This window comes from Platichthys flesus, chromosome 12 (assembly GCF_949316205.1).
Source record: "Platichthys flesus chromosome 12, fPlaFle2.1, whole genome shotgun sequence".
Lineage (NCBI taxonomy): Eukaryota > Metazoa > Chordata > Actinopteri > Pleuronectiformes > Pleuronectidae > Platichthys > Platichthys flesus.
The window spans coordinates 19,052,731-19,076,363 of NC_084956.1; the positions used below are offsets into that span (position 1 = coordinate 19,052,731).

General features: G+C 41.0%; 1 protein-coding gene across 1 annotated transcript in view; it reads right to left on the bottom strand.

Annotated features, from left to right (window-relative positions):
- The window catches only part of LOC133966715 (gamma-aminobutyric acid receptor subunit pi), a 60,025-nt gene extending 38,833 nt beyond the window's left edge, over positions 1-21,192 (bottom strand). Inside the window, exons 1-2 of the mRNA XM_062401754.1 lie at positions 21,037-21,192; positions 6,542-6,631 (exon numbers count right to left, since the gene is read on the bottom strand). Of these exons, the coding sequence (XP_062257738.1) occupies positions 6,542-6,594 (53 nt within the window). The 5' untranslated portion in view covers positions 6,595-6,631; positions 21,037-21,192. The remainder of the gene's footprint in view (positions 1-6,541; positions 6,632-21,036) is intronic.
- Between the last annotated feature and the right edge of the window lie 2,441 nt (positions 21,193-23,633).

Sequence of the window (23,633 nt, forward strand, 5' to 3'; positions counted from 1 at the left end):
TAAAAAAAATTGGGTTTCTAAACAGTTGATAATAAATAAATGGCAATAGCCTATAGCCCAGTTATAATAGTTAAACCCTTTCCCCAAATAGTCATGCCTCGGCTGTTTGTGTTATATGCTAGTACAAGGGACACTTGGTATTTAAAAGTTGAATGTTGTGTGATGCTTTTAGACTTTCCACAAACAAATACACAAAAATAAGGAATGGATTAGACAGTGCCTTTGCTGATCCTAATGTTAAACTCTAGTTAGCATGCAAACTGGCTTCAACTTATTTAAAGAGTTAGGAGAAGTTTCCCCTCCAAGACAATGTGAACGGTCAGTATGAATACAGAGCTTATCAGATTTTATTAATAGTGATAGTTTCGCTTGTTCAAATAAAACAAAACTAGTCACTGCACTTCCTTTGGCATTTAAAATATATAACCCAAGTTTGAAGCCGATAAGTTGAACGATTTCACCAGTTATGTGTTCCATATGCAGACAGACGTTAGTGGAAAAAAGCATATAATTATGCGGCCATAAAAATGCTCATATAAGACCCCTTTCTTGTTTTAATACAAGTCTGTTGGAGATATATGACAACGGATTTATTGGGGTAAAAGTGACAATACATGATGTATTCAATAATGTAATGCTTAACAGACATTGCAAGTTCACAGTAATTAGGGGTTAAGCAGACAGTAAGTTAGATATCACAGAAATGCATTTTAGGCAATAAGATATTCTTTATGTTGCTGGTTTCCTGTTCCTTTATTTCCTGATGCTTTGTTTTTTACCATCATCATTGCCTCGTCTCTTGTTTTTTCTGAAAGAACAATGTGTTAAAATTAGAACTGAAGAATCAATACCTTATTAAAACTAAAGGGACTTTGAAGCAGATGCGAGAGCTGCACCGTTGCCATGTTGAGTCAACAATTGGTGTACACTTTATTTGCCAGCCAAAGCCATGGCTGATTGCGTCACATAACGCAGATTCTGTTTTTTTTTTTCAAGCAACTGCATTTTCTTTAATAACAAGCACAGCTGCAATGCTCAGCCTCTCCCCTCCATTCTCTTGCTTTGTTCTTTGACTAGTGCAGGAATATCCTAGAATTTAATCAACCACAGGAACATCATAAATCTAAGCCTGGATTGACAATCAAGCCTTTACCAACATGTCATCATGGAGTTCTGCAATGGTGAAACACTATCCTCAACATGAAGAGGAACATCGATCTTTATAATTCAAACAGACATTAATGTCCCTGTGAGATCTTTTTGCGAGATGAAAATGCTAATTTCACGACCCTTATGAGCTCACATTATAGCAACTTGTGACCTCTAACACGGTACTTGTTTGCTCAGAGGTGAGGGTCTTAGCAATTTCAGCACTGCAGAGGTCATAGGTTGTGTTCATAAAGCTGGGTCGACAAGGTTGCCATGAATGTTGGAGTTTGTTTTTTTTTAGACATTTGTATTCAGCAGGTTAAGGCCCAGCAGTCTTTCCTGATCACAGTAAAGCCATCAAAGCTTTGTGGCTGAGTACCTCTTACAAAGATGGTTTGCTGGTGAGCATCAGAGCGTGGTAACGGCCCAGTTCTTCATACACCATTTCATGGAGTTCATATGCCAATTGCAAACTGTGCAGTTTGATACCATTTCCAATCACTGGATATTCATCGCTGAAGGATTAGTTTAGTTTAAGATTTGTCTGCATGAATTGAAAAATGTAACCTGCCCATGTTTCTTACCCACATTATATACAAGTAGCTTTTTGTACCTTCAAAATGTGCCAGTTTGTTACAACACATAGTTACACAAAAATGGGATAATGGGTTGTACTTACTAAAAAAAAAAAAACACACAAAGCTACATTCTTTACACAATTGTGCACAGCAAGAGAAATTCTAAATAAATGGTGTGTTACGTATGGTGTCTCAACAATCTCAATATATGAGATATTGATGATGTCAGAAGTTTTTTTGCAGTAAAATTAAGGAAACTCCATCCGTGTATGTTCTTGTCAATCACTAGACAACTGTAGACAGGTCATTGGGTGCTTAGCAGTACTCATTTGAAGTTTAGATATGATTGGATGAGTGGTTGTAGAGAAAAATAATTACAGAAGACAGTTGTGACACACAGAAATCATATACTCTCACTAACAAGCAGGCAACATGCAGTGCATTTTTAAAGACCCTGATGGTGCACTCACAACTGTCAGAAGCTTTAGTGTAACATTATAGATACAATGTGTTGATTCAAATATCTGATTTGAGGCAAAGCAAGGGAATCTTCCATATATAGATAGATGATGTGAGGAAAAGCAAGTGATCAAAGTCATTCCACTCATCCTCTAAAGAACATCTCAACCAAATTTCAGGGCAAAACTAGCTTTTGAGTTATTTCAGTCTGGACCAAGGAGATAGACACACATACTGGGTCTGAGGATGCTCATCTACTTGGACAGGTAACCAGAGGAAAATTGGGCCCAATCCAGACTGACCCAAACAGACCCAAATTAGGAAAAAAACCTCACTGGCCTCAGACTGATGCACCAACTATTAATGAGCAGTGATAAATGGTAGTTTTCTGGTAGATCATTGTTTACAGCACATAAAAAATATTTTTTCATGCAAATATTAGACATTCATCAGTGCAGATCGCAGCTCTAATATAACCACAGTAACATGTGGTTATATTGACACATGGTCATCGGTAGCCTCCCAAACATCATTAGACTGAACTTAGTTTGGACGTCTGTATTACAAATCAGATCACAATCTGGTTTTCCTACAACCCGAATACACACCAACAGTGCGAAGACAGCCAACCACCACGCGCTCCTTCAGGAAGTGGTCTCCTGAGGCAGAGGACGCCCTCCGGGACTGCTTTGGAACAACGGACTGGAGCGTGCTGCAAGACTCTTTTGGAGAGGACATTGATGGGGTCACACACTGCACTACTGACTACCTGAACTTCTGTATGGACATTGTTGCTCCCACTAAAACGGTGCGCTGCTTCCCCAACAACAAGCCCTGGATCACCAGCAATGTTAAACATCTCCTCAACATGAAAAAGTGAGGACCAGGCAGAGTGGAAGCGCGTACAGGGAGAGCTGAAGACCATGCTAAAAGAGGCAAAGGATTCATACAGAAGGAAGGTGGAGCAGAAACTGCAGGAGAACAACATGAGAGAGGTGTGGGATGGCATGAAAACCATCACTGGCTGCAAGAAGAGCAGCGGCACGGTTGAGGGGGATGTGGTGAGAGCCAACCAGTTAAACCAATTCTACAATAGGTTTGACAATCCGGCTACAGGGGGAAATGACTGTTTTACACCCAGTCCTCACCCCCCCTCCCCGTCAGCCCCATCAGCTGCTGTTAACTGCTCACTGCATGCCTCAACCCCCTCACCCTCATGTCCCCGAGATCCCCCTCTCCCCCCTGCTCGGACTACAGCCAGTGGGGCCCCACTCCCTCCAGCTTCCAACTCACTGCCATTCCACACAGCTGCACCCCTCCCTCAGGCGATCACCCAGAGCTCCCCCCTCCCCATCACTGCGGAGCAGGTCACAGGAGAACTGAGGAGACTGCGCCCTAGGAAAGCAGCCGGCCCTGATGGGGTCTGTCCAAGACTTCTCAAGACATGTGCTGTGGAACTGGGTGAACCGCTGCAGCATATTTTCAATCTGAGCCTCCAACTGGGGAAGGTCCCTGCACTGTGGAAAACATCCTGCCTCATCCCTGTTCCAAAGAAGCCACACCCCAGTGTGCTGAATGACTTCCGGCCAGTCGCATTGACATCACACATCTCAAAGACTATGGAACGACTGCTTCTTCACATCCTCAGACCCCAGGTTCGCCATGCACTCGACCCGCTGCAGTTTGCCTACCAGGAGAAGGTGGGCGTGGAGGATGCCCTCATCTACCTCATGCACAGGGCACACTCCTATCTAGACTAGGGGAGATGTGCTGTGAGAATCATGTTCTTTGATTTCTCCAGTGCTTTCAACACCATCCAGCCCCTTCGACTGAGTGACAAGCTCCTGCAGATGGGTGTGAACATCTACCTAGTTTCCTGGATCACTGACTACCTTACAGAGAGACCACAGTTCGTCAGGCTGAAAGACTGTATCTCTGAGACTGTTGTGCAGCACCGATGCTCCACAGGGGACTGTGCTCTCACCAGTACTCACCCTGTACACATCTGACTTTAACTACAACTCGGAGTCATGCCACATCCAGAAGTTCTCTGACGACTCTGCTATTGTGGGATGTATCAGATATGGCCAGGAGGGGGAGTACAGAAGCCAGGTGGATAACTTTGTGCAGTGGTGTACACTCAACAACCTGCAGCTGAACACCACTAAGACCAAGGAGATGGTGGTGGACTTTAGGAGGTCTCAGCCTCCTCTGCTCCCTGTCTCCATCGAGGGGGTCAGTGTGGAGGTGGTCAACACCTTCAAATATTTAGGAGTCCATATGGACAATAAACTGGACTGGTCAGCAAATGTGGACGGAATCTACAAGAAGGGTCAGAGCCGGCTCTACTTCCTGAGGAGGCTGAGGTCGTTCAACATCTGCAACAAACCCCTGCGCATGTTCTACCAGTCTGTTGTCGCCAGCGTCCTTTTCTATGCTGTTGTTTGCTGGGGAGGCAGCATAAAGAAGAGGGATGCAGGGCGACTGGATAGGCTGTTGAGGAAGGCGGGAGCTGTCGTTGGCTCTGAACTGGACTGCCTCACAACAGTGGCTGAGAGCAGGACCCTGAGTAGGTTGCGGTCCATCTTGGACAATGAGCACCACCCACTTCACAAAACTCTCATTGGTCAGAGGAGCGTTTTCAGTGGCAGACTCCTGTCATTGTCATGCTCATCGGAACGGCTGAGGAGGTCCTTTGTCCCCAGAGCCATTCGGCTTCATAACGCCACACAGAGGGAGAGTTGGGGGGAGAGATCTTCCCGGCATGAAATGACAATATTCGTGGCACCTATTGCACTTCTGTCCGTCCTGGGAGAGGGATCCCTCACATGTGGCTCTCTCTGAGGTTTCTACGTATTTTTACCTGTTAAAGGGGTTTTTCATCGTTTTTCCTTACTCTTGTTGAGGGTTAAGGACAGAGGGTGTCACACCCTGTTATAGCCCATGAGAAGAATTGTAACTTGTGAATATGGGCTATACAGGTAAAAATTTAATTGGAAATTTGATTGATTGATTGATTGATATTCCTATATATGTATATATATATATATATATATTTCTGCTGTTCTTATAATATAGATACAGTTTATATTTTGTTGTACTATCCACTCCAGCACAAAATCACTTTAAATACTGGACACTGACACAATCACATCATTGCATTCCATACCTGTATCTGTATATATGCTCTCCGTATGTGATATATGTGATTTATGTGATTTATGTATATATGTCAGTGATGTGTTAAGTGTACAAGCTACTGGATGATCTGAATTTCCCTCGGGATTAATAAAGTATCCATCTATCTATCTACTTTTAAGTTCTTCGTGTGTATTTACTTTTCAGAAGCTAGCAATACAGATCAAGCCATTCACTAAAAAAGTGTAGTGGTCTGTTTCCTGTTGAGCTATAGGGAGGACAACCTGTTTATAGGCAGCAGAATGTTATTCAGTACTCCCTAAAAACAGAACAGGAACTGATGGCTGCTAAACGGACATTTTGAAAATCATTCTACCACAATAAAACCACATTTCTGATTTGAGTTTTCCTGCACAAATTGATTGTTGATTGTTTCTTCTCCAAGCTTGTCTGACATAAATCAGTGATTTGATACCCAGAGCTCACCGGTGCAATGTCATTAGACGACTCAATCCCAACAATGATGAATGCAAAGGTAATCTGCAGGGGTCTTTGAAAGCTCCCAGATTCCTGAAATGAACTAATTTCATACTTGAATGGCCAAACTCTGGAATATGGCGTCAACACTGAAAGCAGAAGCATTCGGCAATACACGAGTGCAGCAGGCAACCTGCTACAGCACATTAATCCCACAGCTGATTGTGCAAAGGCGTGTTGCACTCTACAGAGAATATCTTATAGCTGGACTCAATGTTTGCCATATCTAATATGTGTTAAGTGCATTCAGCGCTTTGAAAGGTAACTGCAGGAAGAGGAGAGGCTTCTCTTTGCTGCAACAGACAAACGTGCACCAAAACATTCCATCATTCTCTCTCCGTGTGACCTCCGCAGGGATTTTAACACCAATTGTACGTTATGAGTGAAGCATGTGGCGCTGGATCCTGCCTCATTGCTTCTGCTCAGCAGTGCCATGAACGGGGCAATGGAATTTCAGCGCTTCGTATCTGATGAATGGGTAGTTGTTACTGAGTATTGATGGCTCACAAGAAAATGCTACCACTGAGAACCTTTCCATCCCCTCCTCGGCTCACTGCATACAAAGTAGTGTTGTTACAAATTATAACCTGACATGGCTTGATTATGCTTCATAACAGTTAAGAGAGCTGTGCGACTACAGACCCCAGCGGTTGTATTTCTCCTCCCGTAAAAGCTCTTACCTGCTAATGAGGAGAATGGAGAACATGGTCCGTCCTGATGCTGAGATTGCCATGGCTGCTGAAGGAGTGGAGACACTAAGAGGAGTTTATCTGGAATAAGAGAACAGAGGACAATATGAATAAGCGATTTAGATGGATCCAGCTGAGGAGTAGATTCAGAAAATAAGTTTTTTATTCCCCTTGAAAGCAAAACTCTTTAAGCAATTGGAACAAGGGGGACACATTGTGCTCGTGCAGAAAGTGCAGAATCTTCCTCGACTGCTGGCAGGCATCACAGATGGTCTGTGACCACTTTCCTATTTTTTATCTTTAAATCTGCGGTCCCACAATTCTTTGCACTGAGGTATTGATCACTCAGGTAACAATGTGTAACAATGGTTTATCTGTGCTTCTTGGTTATCAAGGACAATCTAAATGTATTTTCAGTAGCCAGTTCAAGTACTGACACTGACTGAGACAATATTTTAGTAGCATAATGACCTCTTGTTAATGACTAACTCTTAGTATGGCACAGATCTCCAGTCTCGGATGAAGAGTATTAAAGCAGGTTGCAGTTGCAGATAGACCTCATGTTTCCTTATCTTGCTGCTCTCTCTCTCTGCCTCTCTTCAGATGAAAGCAGACAGAAAACCTTCAGAGACCAGAATTACTTTACCACAGAGACCCCTTCGCTGCGGATGGTAAGCTGAGCTAAGGAAATATATAAAACCACTAGGCCTGTACTTTATGTATTGTAGTCTGCTCTACGCCAATATATACAGTATATATATAAAGAAATTCCAATTATACAGATGCTTGCTCTAATGTTCTGTACGCTTGTCCTGTGTTAATGCTCCGGACCTACTTCACAATAATTCCTTTTATTAGTGAATCCTCCTCAAACAGTTCTACAATATACTGTGACTTTTTACTCTTTGTTGTCTGGATGTTGTTTGCAGAGCTTTCTATAAACAGTCTACAGTTCAGAGTGAAGTTAGAAAACATAGTGTTTGTACTACCTGGTTTATCTGCAGTGAAAATGTTATAGGCAATGTATAACATAAAAACAAGTTTATTACTAACTTTGAACCACGTACTGAACTGATATTACTTTCTCATACATTGTATGTTGGCTATTTCATTTAAATAAAAAATCTTCAGACTAAGTTCATGGTGGGTATGCATGTCTAAATCCCTGCAAACGTGGGAAGTGGATTAGTTGAACGTTTCGCGAGATATACGTTCCACATACAGTGAGATGGTGGGGGGAATTTATAAATTTCTGACAACGTTTACATGTTTGGATGTTTTCAATGCTACAACTGTGAACCGGTGACATATTTGTTGCCAGGGCTGGTATTAAGCCGAGAACATTGTACACTACTCTGAGGAATTGTTTACATACTGACCAACTATGATTTTATTCAGGGAAAGCACTGGAAAGATGCAGTAGGTCCCCACTCACTGTCGGTGTTACTGCTGCCAATGTTGTCACTGGATGACATGAGTGAAGCTGACACAACTGCAGCAATGTGTAGAGTTTAAATTGACTGGCGATGTCCTGCTCATTCAGCTGCCATGCACTATGACTCATGAGGATTTCAGTTAATGTAAAAGAAATTACATAAGCTCTCAAATCAGGGTCGATTTTATTTCCATTAACATACTCCTTTTTGTCTTGTATGTGGTTATTTTTTTTTTTTTTTTTTTTTTTTTTGTTTTTGTTTCTTGAACATTCTTTTTATTGAACATTTTCAGAAATTATAACAGTCCAGCACAGTACATACAGAATAAATGAAATATGTAGCAAATCCAAAATACATCTACAGCAATAATCTCAAAAGTCCTAATTAGGTCTTATATTTCAGGCAGTTGCAGTCTGAGCTCCCAGGTACCTCACCACTTTATCAAACTTAACTGTAAAAAGGTCATTCTGACCGTTGATACGAAATCTTAGTCTTTCCAGAGAAATATAATCTAACATCAGAGACTTCCATAGATGTATTGAAGGAGGTTCATCTCCTACCCATTTGGTCATAACAGCCTTCCGGCCCAACATAAGCAGAAAATGTACAGTGTTCTTGTGTGGTCTTAGTGATTCAGGAATATAACCCAATAAACATAATATTTGATTAGGCTGTATTTTCTGTTTAATTATCTCACCAACCTCATCGCATAGAGTTTGCCAAAACCGTTGAATCTTTTCACATTCCCAGAGGCAGTGAAATCTTGTCCCTAAAATAGTTTTACATTTTAGGCAGTTTGGAGAGGCCCCTGCTGTGTATTTACTATACATATAAGAAGATATATAGACATTTTGTAGGATATTATATTGCATTTCTCTGAATCTGTTACATATGGATATTTTCAATGGTAAAAGTAAGATTTCCTCCCATGATTCACTGTATATCATTGTTTTCATCTGGGTCTCCCATAGTTTCCGTAGGGATGATAGTCTGTCTGTTTTTAGATATTGCAATTTGGAGTAAAATTTGGAGACAAAATGACCCTGTTTAAGACTATCTAAGAGAGTCTTTTCTAGTGAGTTAAAGTCACCTGGAAGACTGAGAGTATCCATTTTAGTATACACATAGTGTCTGACCTGGAGGTATTTGTAAAATGCTTTTGTTTGGGATAGGGGAATCATAACAGGCTACATATAAATTACAAAGGTCATAAGTATGATAAATTCCTGCTTCATACCAGTTCTGAAAGTTAGGTCCAGTGCCTCCCCTGGTTAAGTCAGGGTTATCAGTCAGTGTTGTTAAACAACTCAATGTATGTTTAGTCCCGAATAATTTCCGTAAAGAATTCCAAGTACTACACACATTATTAATTAGATAATTGTCTTTCGCCATAATTGGTAATTCACTCCTGCGTTTGTCAAGTAAGTTGATAGGAGAGTACGGTTTGGAGAAGGTTGCTTCAATATCAAACCATGGCGGCTGTTGTACTGTGTTGTACCTATCACCGTTCCTCTGATACTGGAGGTTTGTCGGACAGCAATTGCCAATGGCTCTATAGCTAAAGAAAACAACAGAGGTGATAGTGGTGACCCTTGAGCTGTACCTCTGTTAAGTTGAAACTGGCCAGAAATTAGACCATTTGTTAAAACTGTGGGTATTTTATATAGAAGCCGTACCCATCGAACAAAATCTGATTGAAAGCCAATTTTCGTTCAATACGATCAAATGCTTTTTCTGCATCCATCGTCACTATAGCACTTGGAGTTTGATGAAAATTAAGATGGTGAATAATATTAATTAAATGTCTTGTGTTCGATGAAATACGGCCCCTCACAAACCCTGTTTGGACTGCATTAACTACATCAGTCACCACTCTTTCTAGTCGATTAGCTACTATTTTTGAGAGTATTTTTACATCCAACCCAAGTAGACTAATGGGGCGATAAGAGGCACATAGTTCTGGATCTTTCCCTTTTTTGGGGATAACTATAATATGAGCTAAGTACATAGATTTTGGGAGTTCATCCTCTTCAAAAGATTTGTTGAACACACGTTGTAGTAGTTTATTAATTTTGCTTTTCATCTTTTTATAAAACTGAACACAAAATCCATCAGCCCCTGGAGTTTTATCCGACTGGAGTGAGGAGATTGCATTATCAATTTCTGTTATTGTAACAGGTCCTTCTAGCAGTTTAGCTCGTTCATCTGTTAGCTGAGGTATCTGTAAACCATCTAAGAAATTGCTATCGGCAAGTGTATCATTGTCCAGTTCTGAGGTGTATAGTGTATTATAAAACCTCTGAAAACATTCATTAATCTTTGTATTATTTGTCTGGCGAATTTGATCCTCATCAGATATTGGAGAAATAAAAGCTTCTTGTAAGACGAGCTAAGAACTTTTTTGGCTTATTTCCAAATTCAAACATTCTTTGTCTAGCAAACAGAATATCAGACTCAGCCTTCTTTGTTAGTAGATTAGTCAGCAGTATTCTTGTCTCCTTTAACTCTTTAAGCACCCTATCGGATTTGGATCTATGACAATCTTCCTCTAATTTTTTGATTTTATTCTCAATTTGTGATTGTTCCTGAGTGCGCTCTTTTTTCTTCTTACTAGAGTACGATATAATCATGCCTGTCCTTTAAGCTTTATAAGCTTCCGGATCACACTCATTGCAGTCGTTTACATCTAAATAGAGGTCTGTCTGTGTTTCCAAGAATTTAATAAAATTATCATCATGAAACAGTGATGAGTTAATTTTCCAAGAGAACGATCGCTCTGTGGGCCTAAGAGGTTGCATTTCCAAAGTGACAGAAGCATGGTCTGAAAGGGCAATGGATCCAATGTCAGACTGTTCTACCAAATGGGCCAGGTGTCCAGATATAAATATATAGTCAATTCGCGAAAATGACAAATGAGGTGGAGAATAAAAAGTATAATTCTTGTTATTAGGATTCATGTATCGCCAACCGTCTAGCTCGTTCAATATCTTAAGAAAATTTTGTAATTCTCTGCCAGATTTTGACTGATCTTTATGGGGGGGGTCTTTGTCTAAAGAGGGGGAAAGATAACAGTTAAAGTCGCCTCCAATTATTATATTTGTACAGTCCATTTCAACAATTTTACTGAGTAGGAAGGCAAAAAAGTCCTTGTCATAGACATTAGGAGCATAAACATTTCCTAACAGTACTGATTCTCGGTAACAATCTGTGAACTAATATAATTGCTCCCCTTTTATTTGTAGAATAAGATGTAAAATATACCTGTTCGACCCATTCCCTGAGATATTTTTTGTGCTCCTCATTCAAATGGGTTTCTTGGAGGAATGCAATCTGGACGTTTTCCTTTTTAAGATAGTTCAGAACAGCTTTCCTTTTGACAACATTATTTGAGCCCTTAATATTCCAGGTACAAAACTTAATATTCAAAATGATATAATATTATATCATGCTGCATAGTCTCATTTACATTATAACATAATTTCGATATGCTTCCAATCTGAAATCCTGTCTGGACCATAAACAAAAAACACCTGAACAATCCAAGCAAGAACAAACCGAGGCTTGGGTAATACCCACCTAACATGGCTAAAATAGAGCCTAGAAAACAAAAAACAAAAACCTTGTTGTACTCTAGCTATACTGGTACAGCTGAAAAAAAAAAGAGAGCATGTCGGGTCTCTCCATCTGGATTATGTCCTAACCATAATGCCAGCATGTCAACGACTATGTAAATAATAGCAATACACATCAACTCAAGTAAACAGATATACTTGTATAAGTGTGTTTAAATTTAAATTAACAGAAGTTATCTTAATCTTACCTAATACTTACTATCCATTGTGCGAGTCATTTTCTGTTCATTTGTATAAGAAGTCCTTATTTGGCAGATGATGTACTTTCCCTGATTACAGGTGGATTGATAGAGTCACTAGGTCGGGAGTGTCTTCAAGTAGTCGTTGATTTCCTTCATTGTGGGAAGGGAGATCGGTTTTCCATTTGGAGGGAGAACCTTAATTATAACTGGATACGCAAATGCGTATTTGATCACCGCTTCCCGGAGCCTTCTGCGCGCGTCTGCAGATTGTTGCCTCCGCTTAACGATCTCCGCAGAAAAGTCCTGGTAAAAAGACACTACTTGACCATCCGTGGAAACTCTGCCCTTGTTTCTTGCTGCGTGTAAGATCCTCTGTCTGTCCGTGTAGTCGTGAAGCCTCACCAGGACCGCGCGGGGGCCCTGTCTGCCGATGGATCCCACTGGAGGTCCCACCCGATGAGCTCGTTCAATTTTCAACCGTTCCCCTTGCGAGTCCATGTTCAAGACCTCCGGAATCCATTTCTCGAAAAACACGGGTGGATTCTTACCTTCAGTGCCTTCTTTCAGTCCAATAATTCTGACGTTTTGTCGTCAACACTGGTTCTCATAATTCTCAAGTCTCTCCATTGCTCTTTCCAGCGCCGATTCCATCGATTCAAGCCGTGGCGTATTAGCCGATCCGAAAGTATAAGCACTTGTATAGCCCGTCACTGACTGGCCGATTTGTCCGCCAGAAATAGGCTATGAGGAGCCAGAGATCTAAATAAACAGTCGACGAAGAAGAAGACGTCTTTTCTTTGTGTGTTTTGTCTTCAACAAACAACGTTACTCCACCTAGTGTTCTGGCGGTGAATTGCGTTGCAACACGCGCAGCACGTTAGAGAAGCATAAACCAAAACGAGTCCGTCGATGCAACTGTGTGGCCTTCCGCGGTTGCAATCGCAGGACTATAATTCAGCCTTTAAGTGTAGAGCGAGGTCATCAGGAAAGAAAACTCACTCTTTAGTTGACAACTCAACACACCTAGCGTTAACACATACCTGAAATACCGCGGAGTGCAACAGCAGCAGACAGGTGGCCACATAACAAACCTCTGTCCAAGATGAGTCTGGACACAGTAGCTGTCCCACAGCACTGACACTTTTCACAACATGTTTTCACTATGCACGGTGCACTTCCCGATCACTTATGAACTAAAACCATACGGCAGCATCTGAGCTAGCCCAACAGGCCGCGCTGTGGTTCACAAGCCCCTCGGTAGAAGATGTCGGGAAGTTTGGCTGACAAGCATTAGGTAATCCATAACCTCCCTAGTCGGCTAGTCTACCTACAAATAGGAAAGTGAGGCATACGATACCATTAAACTGCATGCACCACAGAGACTGAATCAAATATTACCAGGTGATAGTGAAGGAGTTAGCATTAAGAGCACTACAAGCTTTTAAAAGGCGAGACAATTCACTTTGCCTTGTAACAGGTACATCACCATGATATCAAATTTCAAATGATTTTTAAATCAGGAGCTGCTGCTAAGATATTTTTGCAGTGTAATTGCCAAGATAGGACATCAGTTATCACATTTCAACGGAATCTCTCCTCACTGACCTGTCAGTTAGAGAGGACTGAATAAATGAACTCCACACGTGTCCACTTTAGAGTGAATTAAGCTCAATTATATGACGCAAAATGATAGAGTTAGTATTGGACTGATGTGCTGATTCATGTTCTGCCCAAACACTATAAACTTGGCTTCAAATCAAACAACTCACTGAGAAGAAGAAACAGAGGAATTGACAAGTAATTAAGTATTTAGTGAGAGGATCAGACAGTAAATGAGAACACTACATACTTTATTACTAGTTTTTTTCACTGTCATATTTATTGGCTTCATCTGTCACGCTCTGTGGATAAGTTTTTGATCAGCAGTAAATAAATTACACACCGCCTTCAGACAATACTTTGTGGCCTTACGGCACACACACAAAAACACAGGGGACTGAGTGTTTACTATTTTAATCAAGGTTTTTAAAGTACCAAATATTTGTTTACATTTTATTTTAGGATATAAAAACATGTTGCTTAAACATAATCAGTTTAAGCAACTAGGTTATACTAATGTATTCCTCAGCCCACATTTCTAAAGTCTCTTCTGGCTTGCGCCCGAGCTCAGTGACCATCCTGAAGAACACTCCAACATGAGAGGAAGGGTTTTCGTCCTCCAAAGTGAACCCTGTCCCTCAAGAGTGACTCTAACTACTAACAATTTGATTTTAAGCCTACTTGAAAAGGGCAGTGGCAAATATAAAAAAGGTATATCAGTCAGAAGTGAGTCACTTCATCTAATTATCTGGCTTTACTCTCAAATATTGCTCTTCAAAGTACTTATTAAAGGCATCATGGATGAGTCACATCAATAGAATGTCAACCTTTGTGACCACCAAGCTAGTATCTAAATTCAGCCCTTCTTCTGGTCACTCCCCTTTCTTTCCTTCATAGTCATGACTTATTGGAGAGCAACATTTTTTATGTCCTTCTTTCACCCCCCCCACACACACACCACCACATAGACTTTATATAAAAATGGACGACATGACTGTACGTTAAAAGTGAAGTCAAAGTTTATTTATTCCCACCTTGTGGCTGGCACCAGTATGGGTAATACATTCTTCCTCCTCCATGTTGGTGAATGGGACATGAAGTAAACCAAAACGTCAAAGAACTTGTAAAGCAACCTTTTCTCTAAAAATTTTTCTCATTTTAGATCTCCCTCTATTTCTTATCAAAAAGCGTATGTTCAAGTCCTGTGAGTTTGGATTCAATTAGTTATTTAATGACAGATTGTTTTACATTTGGTAAAATTGTGTTTAGGTGGGACATCATGACCACGGTTCCATCCCCTGATCACTACTGCGCATGCTCTTACTCCAAAAGCAAAACAGGGCAGTGTCCGTTTCCTGGATATTTTGACTTTATTTCTGGAAACTGAGAGTAAGTGGATATGATGATTATAAATCTTTAAAAACAGTCTATAATCTGTTACAAGCCAACATCTATTCAGGATATGTTAGCATTCCATTTATTAAAATAAAGCAGCATTTATTGGACAGTCTACATTTGCCTCTTAGCCAGTGATTGAGGGAGCCAACAATGCAAAGATAATGTTTTTCGGGCTTACAAATTAGGTGACCACCCAATCCACAGCTTTGCCCTACAAGCCTTCCTTGCTCAAAAGTTCTTTTTTACTGTGCCAACATAATAAACAGTATGTTTAGCTACTTGAGCTGCCGATTATAGTAGCAGAAGCGCTCCATTACTGTAATTACTTTTTTCACTGCAGTCATTGACAGGTAAAAGCTGGAAAAGCTCAGGTATTATTAACAACATTAATTATGGCTGCTTCTCATTAAGGCAGGTCTCAGCCTCAGTATATGCTGTCTTAATGTACAGCAACACCATTAGTCTTATATGTAATCCTGGTCCTTATTGCTGTGACACACAATTGGTTTTATTGTAAAAAGGGCCAGTTAACACATCTATCAAAGGTCAATGCTCTGGACGTTCTCTAACCATGTTGTTGTGGGTTACATAAGAGTTTATAGCAACTAAATCATACACTTGCAAGAAGTCCAACTACGATGCAGGGTTAAGGTAAAAGTCTTCATAGTCCCAGAGGGGCAATTTGGTTTGCAAACAGTAGTCACACAACCCACACACATCACAAGAGTACAAGAAATACATAAATACATAAAATGAACATGCAGTCATCATTGAAATAAATAAAGGAGCAAGAAGTTATTCCTTCGATAAAATGAATGTGTGCGACATCACTAAGGCCTACAGCTTGTTTAAGAGTCCAACAGCTGAGGGGACAAATCATCTCAAATATCTCTTTGATTAATCCTTCCCAGGGTAACCTCATGATGGCAGAAGTTGAAATTCTACAAAAAGAGGGTGTTTAGAGACTTGGGTGTTGGGCTACATGCCTTAATGCTCTTCGATATGGGGTTTCACTATGTTCAGACCTAATGTTTTCTTTACAGATATTGACTCAATGCATTAATTGAGGGTACCTCAATCAATTTATTTGTAATACCCATTTTCACAAGTCATAATTTGCCTGTAGGGCTTGATCAGGGGGAAATCCTCTGCCCTTAAGACTTGAATAGAGTGAGGAAAAAAATATACTTTTAACTGAGGGAAAAAAGGAGAGGCGCAAGTGAGAAATGCGTATTTAAGTTGAATGTATTTTAACAAAAGACAAAGCCTGACAGAGATGAAGGGAGCAATAATGACAATTGTAGTTATAGATGTATTGTCAGTAATAGTAGCTTATGTCTTGGTGTCATTATCAAATACCAACTCCACTATAAATGCATTCTGACAAATCTCCACTTTACTGTCTTTGAGTGTTAAACTCTACTTGGTTCATTATGAGCTGGCTGTACAGGCTTCGTCAGCTTCTGCGGTGTCTGCCTGTGTTTGACTGAGGGACCAGCTCTGTCTCTGCTTTGCCAGGTGTACCGCTTAAGAGAGCATATCATCATCCTGTCTGGTCTACCAGTGATTTTAACTGCATCAGACCATAAACCATCAGCTCCCGTCAAGAGCCTGGATCATCAAACAGCTTTAGCACGACCAGATTGATTTGTTTTTTTTTCATCAGTTTTCGAGCAGGACTTTATGATGATTATAATTTTACACATGTAGCCCACCCATCTGGTATAGTGGAATAAAGGGGAATATACAGAGAAAATGAAAAAGTGTTTTACAAGAAATGAACAAGATATACAGCTCTGTTCTGCTGTCACATCTTCATAATCTAAGTGACCTGGGTACTTTTCAAAGTGTCAGTCATCAGGACTAAGCAGTCACATGACAAGCCGTCTAGAATGTATATATAACGAATGGTCAAAATGACAGCTCCAATAAACTGAAGCCAGCCCATCCTGGTCGCCCCCTTGTGGGCGGTTGCAATATAGCTCATAAGCCCTTTCTCTTCCATGTTTGTTTTGGTAGTTCTCATCACACTGATGTTTCTCCAAGTGAGGATTTTCCTAGTAAGTTAGGTTTTAGTTTCATAAGACTGAGCGGTGTATCAGCGGGTATCAGCAGGACATTGAAATAGCAGCTCCAATCACAGACCCTACTGCTCAGACTCCTCCTCCAAATGATTTCATGGAATATTTTTGCTTCATTTCGTTACAACAAATACAATCTTATAAACAGTCTATTGTAGAAACAATACATAACAACTATGTGCTGAGAGGACAGTAGGAGAGGAAAATATTTAAGACAAGAGTGCATATCCGTGTTTATAAGAATGATATCTTCAAGAATATAGTAAATGGTGAATAAAGCATTCTTGCTCAGGCTGCAGTCCAGGTCCCTTTAGTTTTACTTTTCTTTAGAGTCCGCAAATACACTGGAACTGAAATGGAGAGGGGAAAAGAGAATTGCGAATGTAAGGGTGATGGGTCATTTCACCGTGCTAGAACAGATTCTTCTTTGTTATCAAAATCTCTTAGTGATGGTGTCATTGCAGGTTTGTTAAGGTTTTTGCCAAAGTCAAAAAACATTTTATATTATATAACAGTGATTTAGCTCTGTGCACTCCTCAGCTCACCACCCGACAGACACCCTCTCCATCACACTCTCTCTTTCAAGCACACTGTGGCGATGTCTCACAGAAGCATTAAGGACTCTACGGATTTCATCCAAGCGAAGTCCTCGCCCACCCCCTTATTTCATCTGCGGGTTTAGAAGCTTCAATTGCGCCTGTGAGTGACTTCTATTTCTCATCATCCCAGAAAGGTCTCTAGTGTCCGTCACACTGCAATATTATTTGGACGAACTAGACATTTTAGTGCTCAAACACACACTTAATGAGAAGTCAGAAGAGATGGAGAAGTCATGAAATGTGACTGGATTGTGAGTATGGAGGAGTCCAAACCACAGCATGTGATAGTACAGGGTCAAGATGAGACAAGATAAGATAAGTCCAACTATGGGGAAAGTTTAGGTAAGAGGGACATTAACATAGAGTAATGATAAAAAAGTATTTCTTCCCTTTAAAAGTGACCTCAGCTACATTTTTCAAAATGTCCATCCAGAATAGGAGAAGGTTCAAGTTTATCGCAATGATTTGCTGGATGTTAAGGCGGAATGTTGAATATTAGCTATAGTGCCTTAGATTTTTTTTACTTAAGGCTATTATATATGCATTATATACCACTTTGTCTGTATCTGGCTTAGAGTTTTAATCCTGTGAGACGCAACGTATGTGACTTCTTGAGGGCTTCCATGGTCCATCAGCACCAGACAGGCTTTGTCCCCATTTCTATCACATCTAATCCTTGAAACGTAGACCCTGAGGGAGATCAGTTGATCTGAAGATGCCTCTGGATACTGTGACAGCTCGATAGTAGACAAAACCAGGAGGGCCTGAGCCATCGGATTATATTACTGATGACACATGACACTGTGCTGCCGAGTCAAGGCAAGGTCCCATTAGCCAAGAGCCAGAAATGGACACGGCTGTTGCCAGGACGCACCTGCTTTGTGCACAAACCTGAAATATGGTTGCTTTTAACTAAAGATAGAGTAACCATAGATAAGTATAAACTAAAAGTATCATTGCACTGGGTTGTGAGGCCTGCACCTGGTTATAAAAGGTGTGCTCTAAAAAAATCTAACACAAACCACTGAGATTAATTACCTACTCCTGTTGCATTGACACAGGGCAATGCTTCAATTTACCTTGCTAGAGCAGAAAAAGCAGGGGGGCAGGGGATCAATAGGGAGAGAGACTGAAGCTTTCTTTTTCTTTTTTTTTTATTCTTCCATGTTGTCCGTTGGAGAGAGAAACAAAAAAAACACTCACAGCTCATGTGTTTTGAGGATAACATACAGGCTTTCAATTATCTCCACTCAACTCTACTTATGTAAATCTCATCCCCATTTCCGGTGCCTTCTTGCGAGGGCTGGCCTGCACTGTGGGAGTTGCATCTGAAAGGCAGCTGGCAGTTTATACCAAATGACGAGTGAATAAAAAAGAAATCTGCACAAATTAAGCATGCCTTTCAATCTGTGCTTATTCCACTGATTCCATTTTGACTGCGGTAAATATAGTTTGAGAAATTGGAGACGGACTCGTGAAAACACACCATAAGGCTTCGGCGAACATTAGCGTGATTTTAATTACCGTTTTAAACCACAGTGGAATCTCAGCATTGCTGGGAGCTTTTGTCTGTTGGCTTGACGGGTGCAGCTGTGCCTCAGGAGGGAGAGCAGGTTGCCCACTTAGAGGAACGTGGGTACAGTTTGATCCCGTGGCACCTCCAGACTGCATGTCAAAGTGTCATTGGGCAAGATATTGAGTGTCAATCATCTAGGCCAGTGGTTCTGAAATGGGGATGCACCAATCCGTCAGGGTTTTTGTCAAAAGCTTAAAATTCTTCCATTTAAATGATCAAGATAAACAGGTTTTCGTTGGTGATAATATTGTCAAGACATGTCTAATATCGTTCGATTTCACATTTCTTTTCATTGCTCTTTCAAATAACAAGCAGAAATGTGAACAAAAAGGTAATGTAAAATCTTTCCAAGGCACATGCAGTATATAAGGGGGATCCTATGATATTTTCTATCCTGTAGAGATACATTTTGTTAACAAACACACATGGTTTGTGAGCATATCAACAGTGGTGGTGAGTTCAGGACTGAGCCACATGATGGATACGAGTCACACCACATGTTATCCACAAACAGAACAGCAGTGCCATATCTAATAGAGGAGGGCTTGACCCTAAATGGGCCACTTTATTGTCACATGCTTTCTAAACACTGCCTGCAATCAATTTCATCATTTTCTATACGATAATAAATAATTCAAAATAGAAATAGAACCTACGGTGACATAACAGAAAAAAGACCAATAAGTGATTGGAAATATTGGAGAACTCACTAAAGGAAAATGAAGTCCTCATTCATTCTTCCAACGTGCTTCTCTCTATTTTTCAGAGGAAATATGTATTACTACTTCTTTAGCTGGGATTATTCACTGCTATGCCCATAACATCTAATATGAAATGATACCTTTTAATTCATATCTATCTATCTATATGTGCACTTTATATTATAGATACAAAAAATTGATATGCATGTGGTTGAGGATTTTGACAAACTGGTATAATCTATGCTGGCTCTTTACAGATTTCTATCAAGAAAGGGAGGGAAATGAGAATTACTGCCACTATTCTAGATCATAGGGCTCAAACGGTTAATTTCTCTCAACGGGAGTAGTTACATAATAAATAGGCAAACTATTCCCGGGACATGCAGAGCATGTCTATCATTATTGAGAATTGAGAACGTTAAGCTATAGAAGAGCAGCCCCTTGCTCTCCAGCAGATCTGCTGGGTAATGGTTGGCCAAGGGAGGCATAACTTCTACTAAGAAGTCACCGATGATACACTCAAGGTTAGAAATGTCCACAAACTGTACTGGTTAAAATGAATAAATTCTCCATTTACGTATCCCACTAACAGACACGTCCTATATGAGCTGCATATCAGCCTGAGGGTCACTGTGAAATCAATTCCTGACCTTCACCTTCTTGTCACTTTGAGAACCATCACAGTAAAAATCGCCTCTGTGCTCAATTAAAGGTTGCAGCTTGCTTTATTAGCTTGACCTCAGTTTGGAGGCATCAACGCGCCTACTTTTTAAAAGCTGAGCACAATGTCTAAAGAAAATGGCCCTGAGGGAAAATCTATCAACGATTTAAGCTGCGCGCACGGTTAAGCAAAAACTTGTTAACCTCCTTAACCCCATGCACAGCCACAATGGACATCATCCGCGCACTGGTGCTCCAGCAGCTCCAACAGACAGTTAATTCAAAAAAGCTGAATTTAGGAGATGCGCACACACGCACGAACACGCGCACACACCATCCATGCACTTACGAGATGCCAGAAATGGTCGATTACTGTATAAACACTTTCGCCGATTGTCGGGCTTGAATAAAAAATTTAATATGACTCCACACTTCAAAGTTGCAGCATCCTGCTTGCGTTAGATAACACGCTCCATTCAGGAGCGCTGCATGGTGAGCGCACGGATACAGAACCTGCGTCCTCATTCCAGACGCAGCAAACATCAACATGTCCCACAACGTTTTTTTAAAAAGGAACAAAAAAAATCCCCTACAGTGATAAAGTTATAAGGCGAACTTTTACCTGGAACCGGTGATTGCAGAGAGCCTGTCACACACGTATGCGCATCCTGGGAAAGACAGAGTCCGGTGCCGATAGGAGTTCTCCGTCAGATCGCAGCGGCTGTGATCTACACTTCCATCCAGGTTTATCTTAAAAAGACAGCGCCCGCTGGTCCGCGTGCACACATGTACGGGCAAACAACTGGTTCTGCTCAGTCAGCGGATTTCCATTAACCTCCGTGGGCGGCGTGCGGCTCTGCGCAATGACGCGCGGCGCGGTCTCGAAGCTGCTTTAGAGTCTCCAAAGATGAATGCCCAGAATAACAGTCGTGTTGGTGTCTGCTGCGTGTCACACTGCCAGTGCACTGTGCGTGGATGGACGGTTTTTCACGCCACAGCTAAAAGAATGAAGGTGTTGTTTTTTTGTCTTTTTTCATCTCCTCATGAGACAATTACCGCAAGATCCATTCATTTGTTTGCAAGCCTCGTCTTTCACATCAAAAGTATCATGGTGGAATACTGTTATGATATAATAAAATAAAGTGACAACAATACTGTCTGTGCAGGTTTAATGCTTGGCACTAGCACTGGCAGGGGTCCCACTTTCTTTTCAGCTTCTGGAGGAAACAGGTTGCGCTAAAAAACAATACAGAAAGGAGACTCAGGGCCTGTCCACCAGTTAGGATGGAGGATCTTATGCCGAAGTGTTGGTGTCTGATGGATGCAGGTCGACAACCTTCCTGGGGCCTCACCTCTTTGCCTCTGCGTGGGCGTTCTGTGAACACTTGCATCCAAAACGCCTGGAGGGGAGTGAGGGGCAGTCAGTCAGGCAGCAGCTGATCCGATCTCTGCAAACATGTGTGCCATAACTGTTGCCCCCCCCACACACTGCATGGTAGGGCAGGAGACAGCTAGAAACAGAGAGATGATCCATTCAAGCGGGAGAGGGACGGTTAAAGGCCTTCTATTGGCCAACAGCCATTCAGCTGAACCATGCCTAAGCAGCACAATGAATCTCTTCCACCCATGGAAGTATTACCGTCCACCTCAGGGGAGGCTGCTCTGTAGCGGACCCTGACCTCTGACCTCAGTGTGGAAGACAAAAGAAAAGGAGACTTGAGCTTTATACTCTCCATACTGTGCATGTTAAAGAGGCAGAGCCATTGGGGGAAAGGAAAGGAAACTGTATCATGAGATTTTCAAAGCTCTGTTAAATAGAATTTGGCAGGTATTGCTAAAAAAATCTAAAGGAAACCCTGGGTGTAACGTGACAACTCATTGTGTGTGAATGTGACGTCTCTAGTTTAAATTCAGCCTTGCACTTATGTGACATGCCATGCTCTCTGTCAATGACTATGTTTACAAGGACACCGATATTCTGATGTAAACCTGATTAACACAATTTTCTAAATAAGACGCTGCCATGTAAAAATCTTTTTTGGACCTAACTTTACTCGAAGCTCATACTCAGGATAAACAACTTTCAAATTGAGATGTGGAGTTCTGATTAAGACTTAATCATATAATGTCCATGTTACCACGGGCTTGATAACACATGCCCTGCATGTAAAAAAGGTGGAAAAATAAAAAGGAGATGTAGCTTTTGCAATATCGGAAATAAAACATATATAACTGTATATATATCGCAGCATCTAGCTCTGTAACATGTAAACAGGAATATGAATGGAATATTTAATTAACAGCCCATGTAAACACCATGATCAATATACAGAATAAGGTAATAGTCGTCATATTAGTGTCCGTGTAAACAGAATCAGTGTCTCCTCTCTCCCTTTTGAATAATATCAAATGCAAAAGATGAAAAGAAAGCATACATTGGTAAAGGGAAAAAACTGCACAATGAAATATAAGAAAGTGGCTCTACACAGTCTATGCTCCAAACCTGGGGGTCTGGGGCCTCCAAGAGGTCCCATGATAAATCTCATTGGTCACACATTCAGTAAAGATGGTAAAAGCACAGAACAAATAATTGCTGCAATAAATCTTGGGATATTTTGCTAAAGCCTTTCTTGGCATTTTGTGTGCATCATTTCATAATCTAACACACACAAACACACTAAAATGTTAAGATGTCACGAGTCAACGTGGAACAACATTACATACATAACATACAATACAACATGAATCAAATGTAATTTGCTGAACATGCAGACAATAATTTGTTATATATATTATACACAAACACATAGTATGAGAATAAACGGGTATGGACAATTACTCTTCTTGTTCCTGCTTTAAAGCCACTTGTCCTGTTTAGCCTCTTTTCCCGCTGTGCAAAGATTAGTGTCACTTGTCATGTCTCGCTGACCTTGTCTTTTGAATATCCTTGAAGTTACAACAGGGGCTCCTCCCCTTGTAATTCTTTATGCATGTGAGAGTGGGGGGATAGATAAGACCTCGAAGGCCATCCAGCTCTCAACCTCTTCCTCCAACGAGAAGCCCATTTGTGATGAATATCACCCTCATATCTCTCCCTGTCACATTTAAATCTTGTGGGAATATTTAACCTCATCGACATGTACCCTCATTCATCTGCTGCTGCTACTTTTGCTGCTGTTGCTTTCACTGGGACGTCTCACCAAGGGTTACATGGCCATG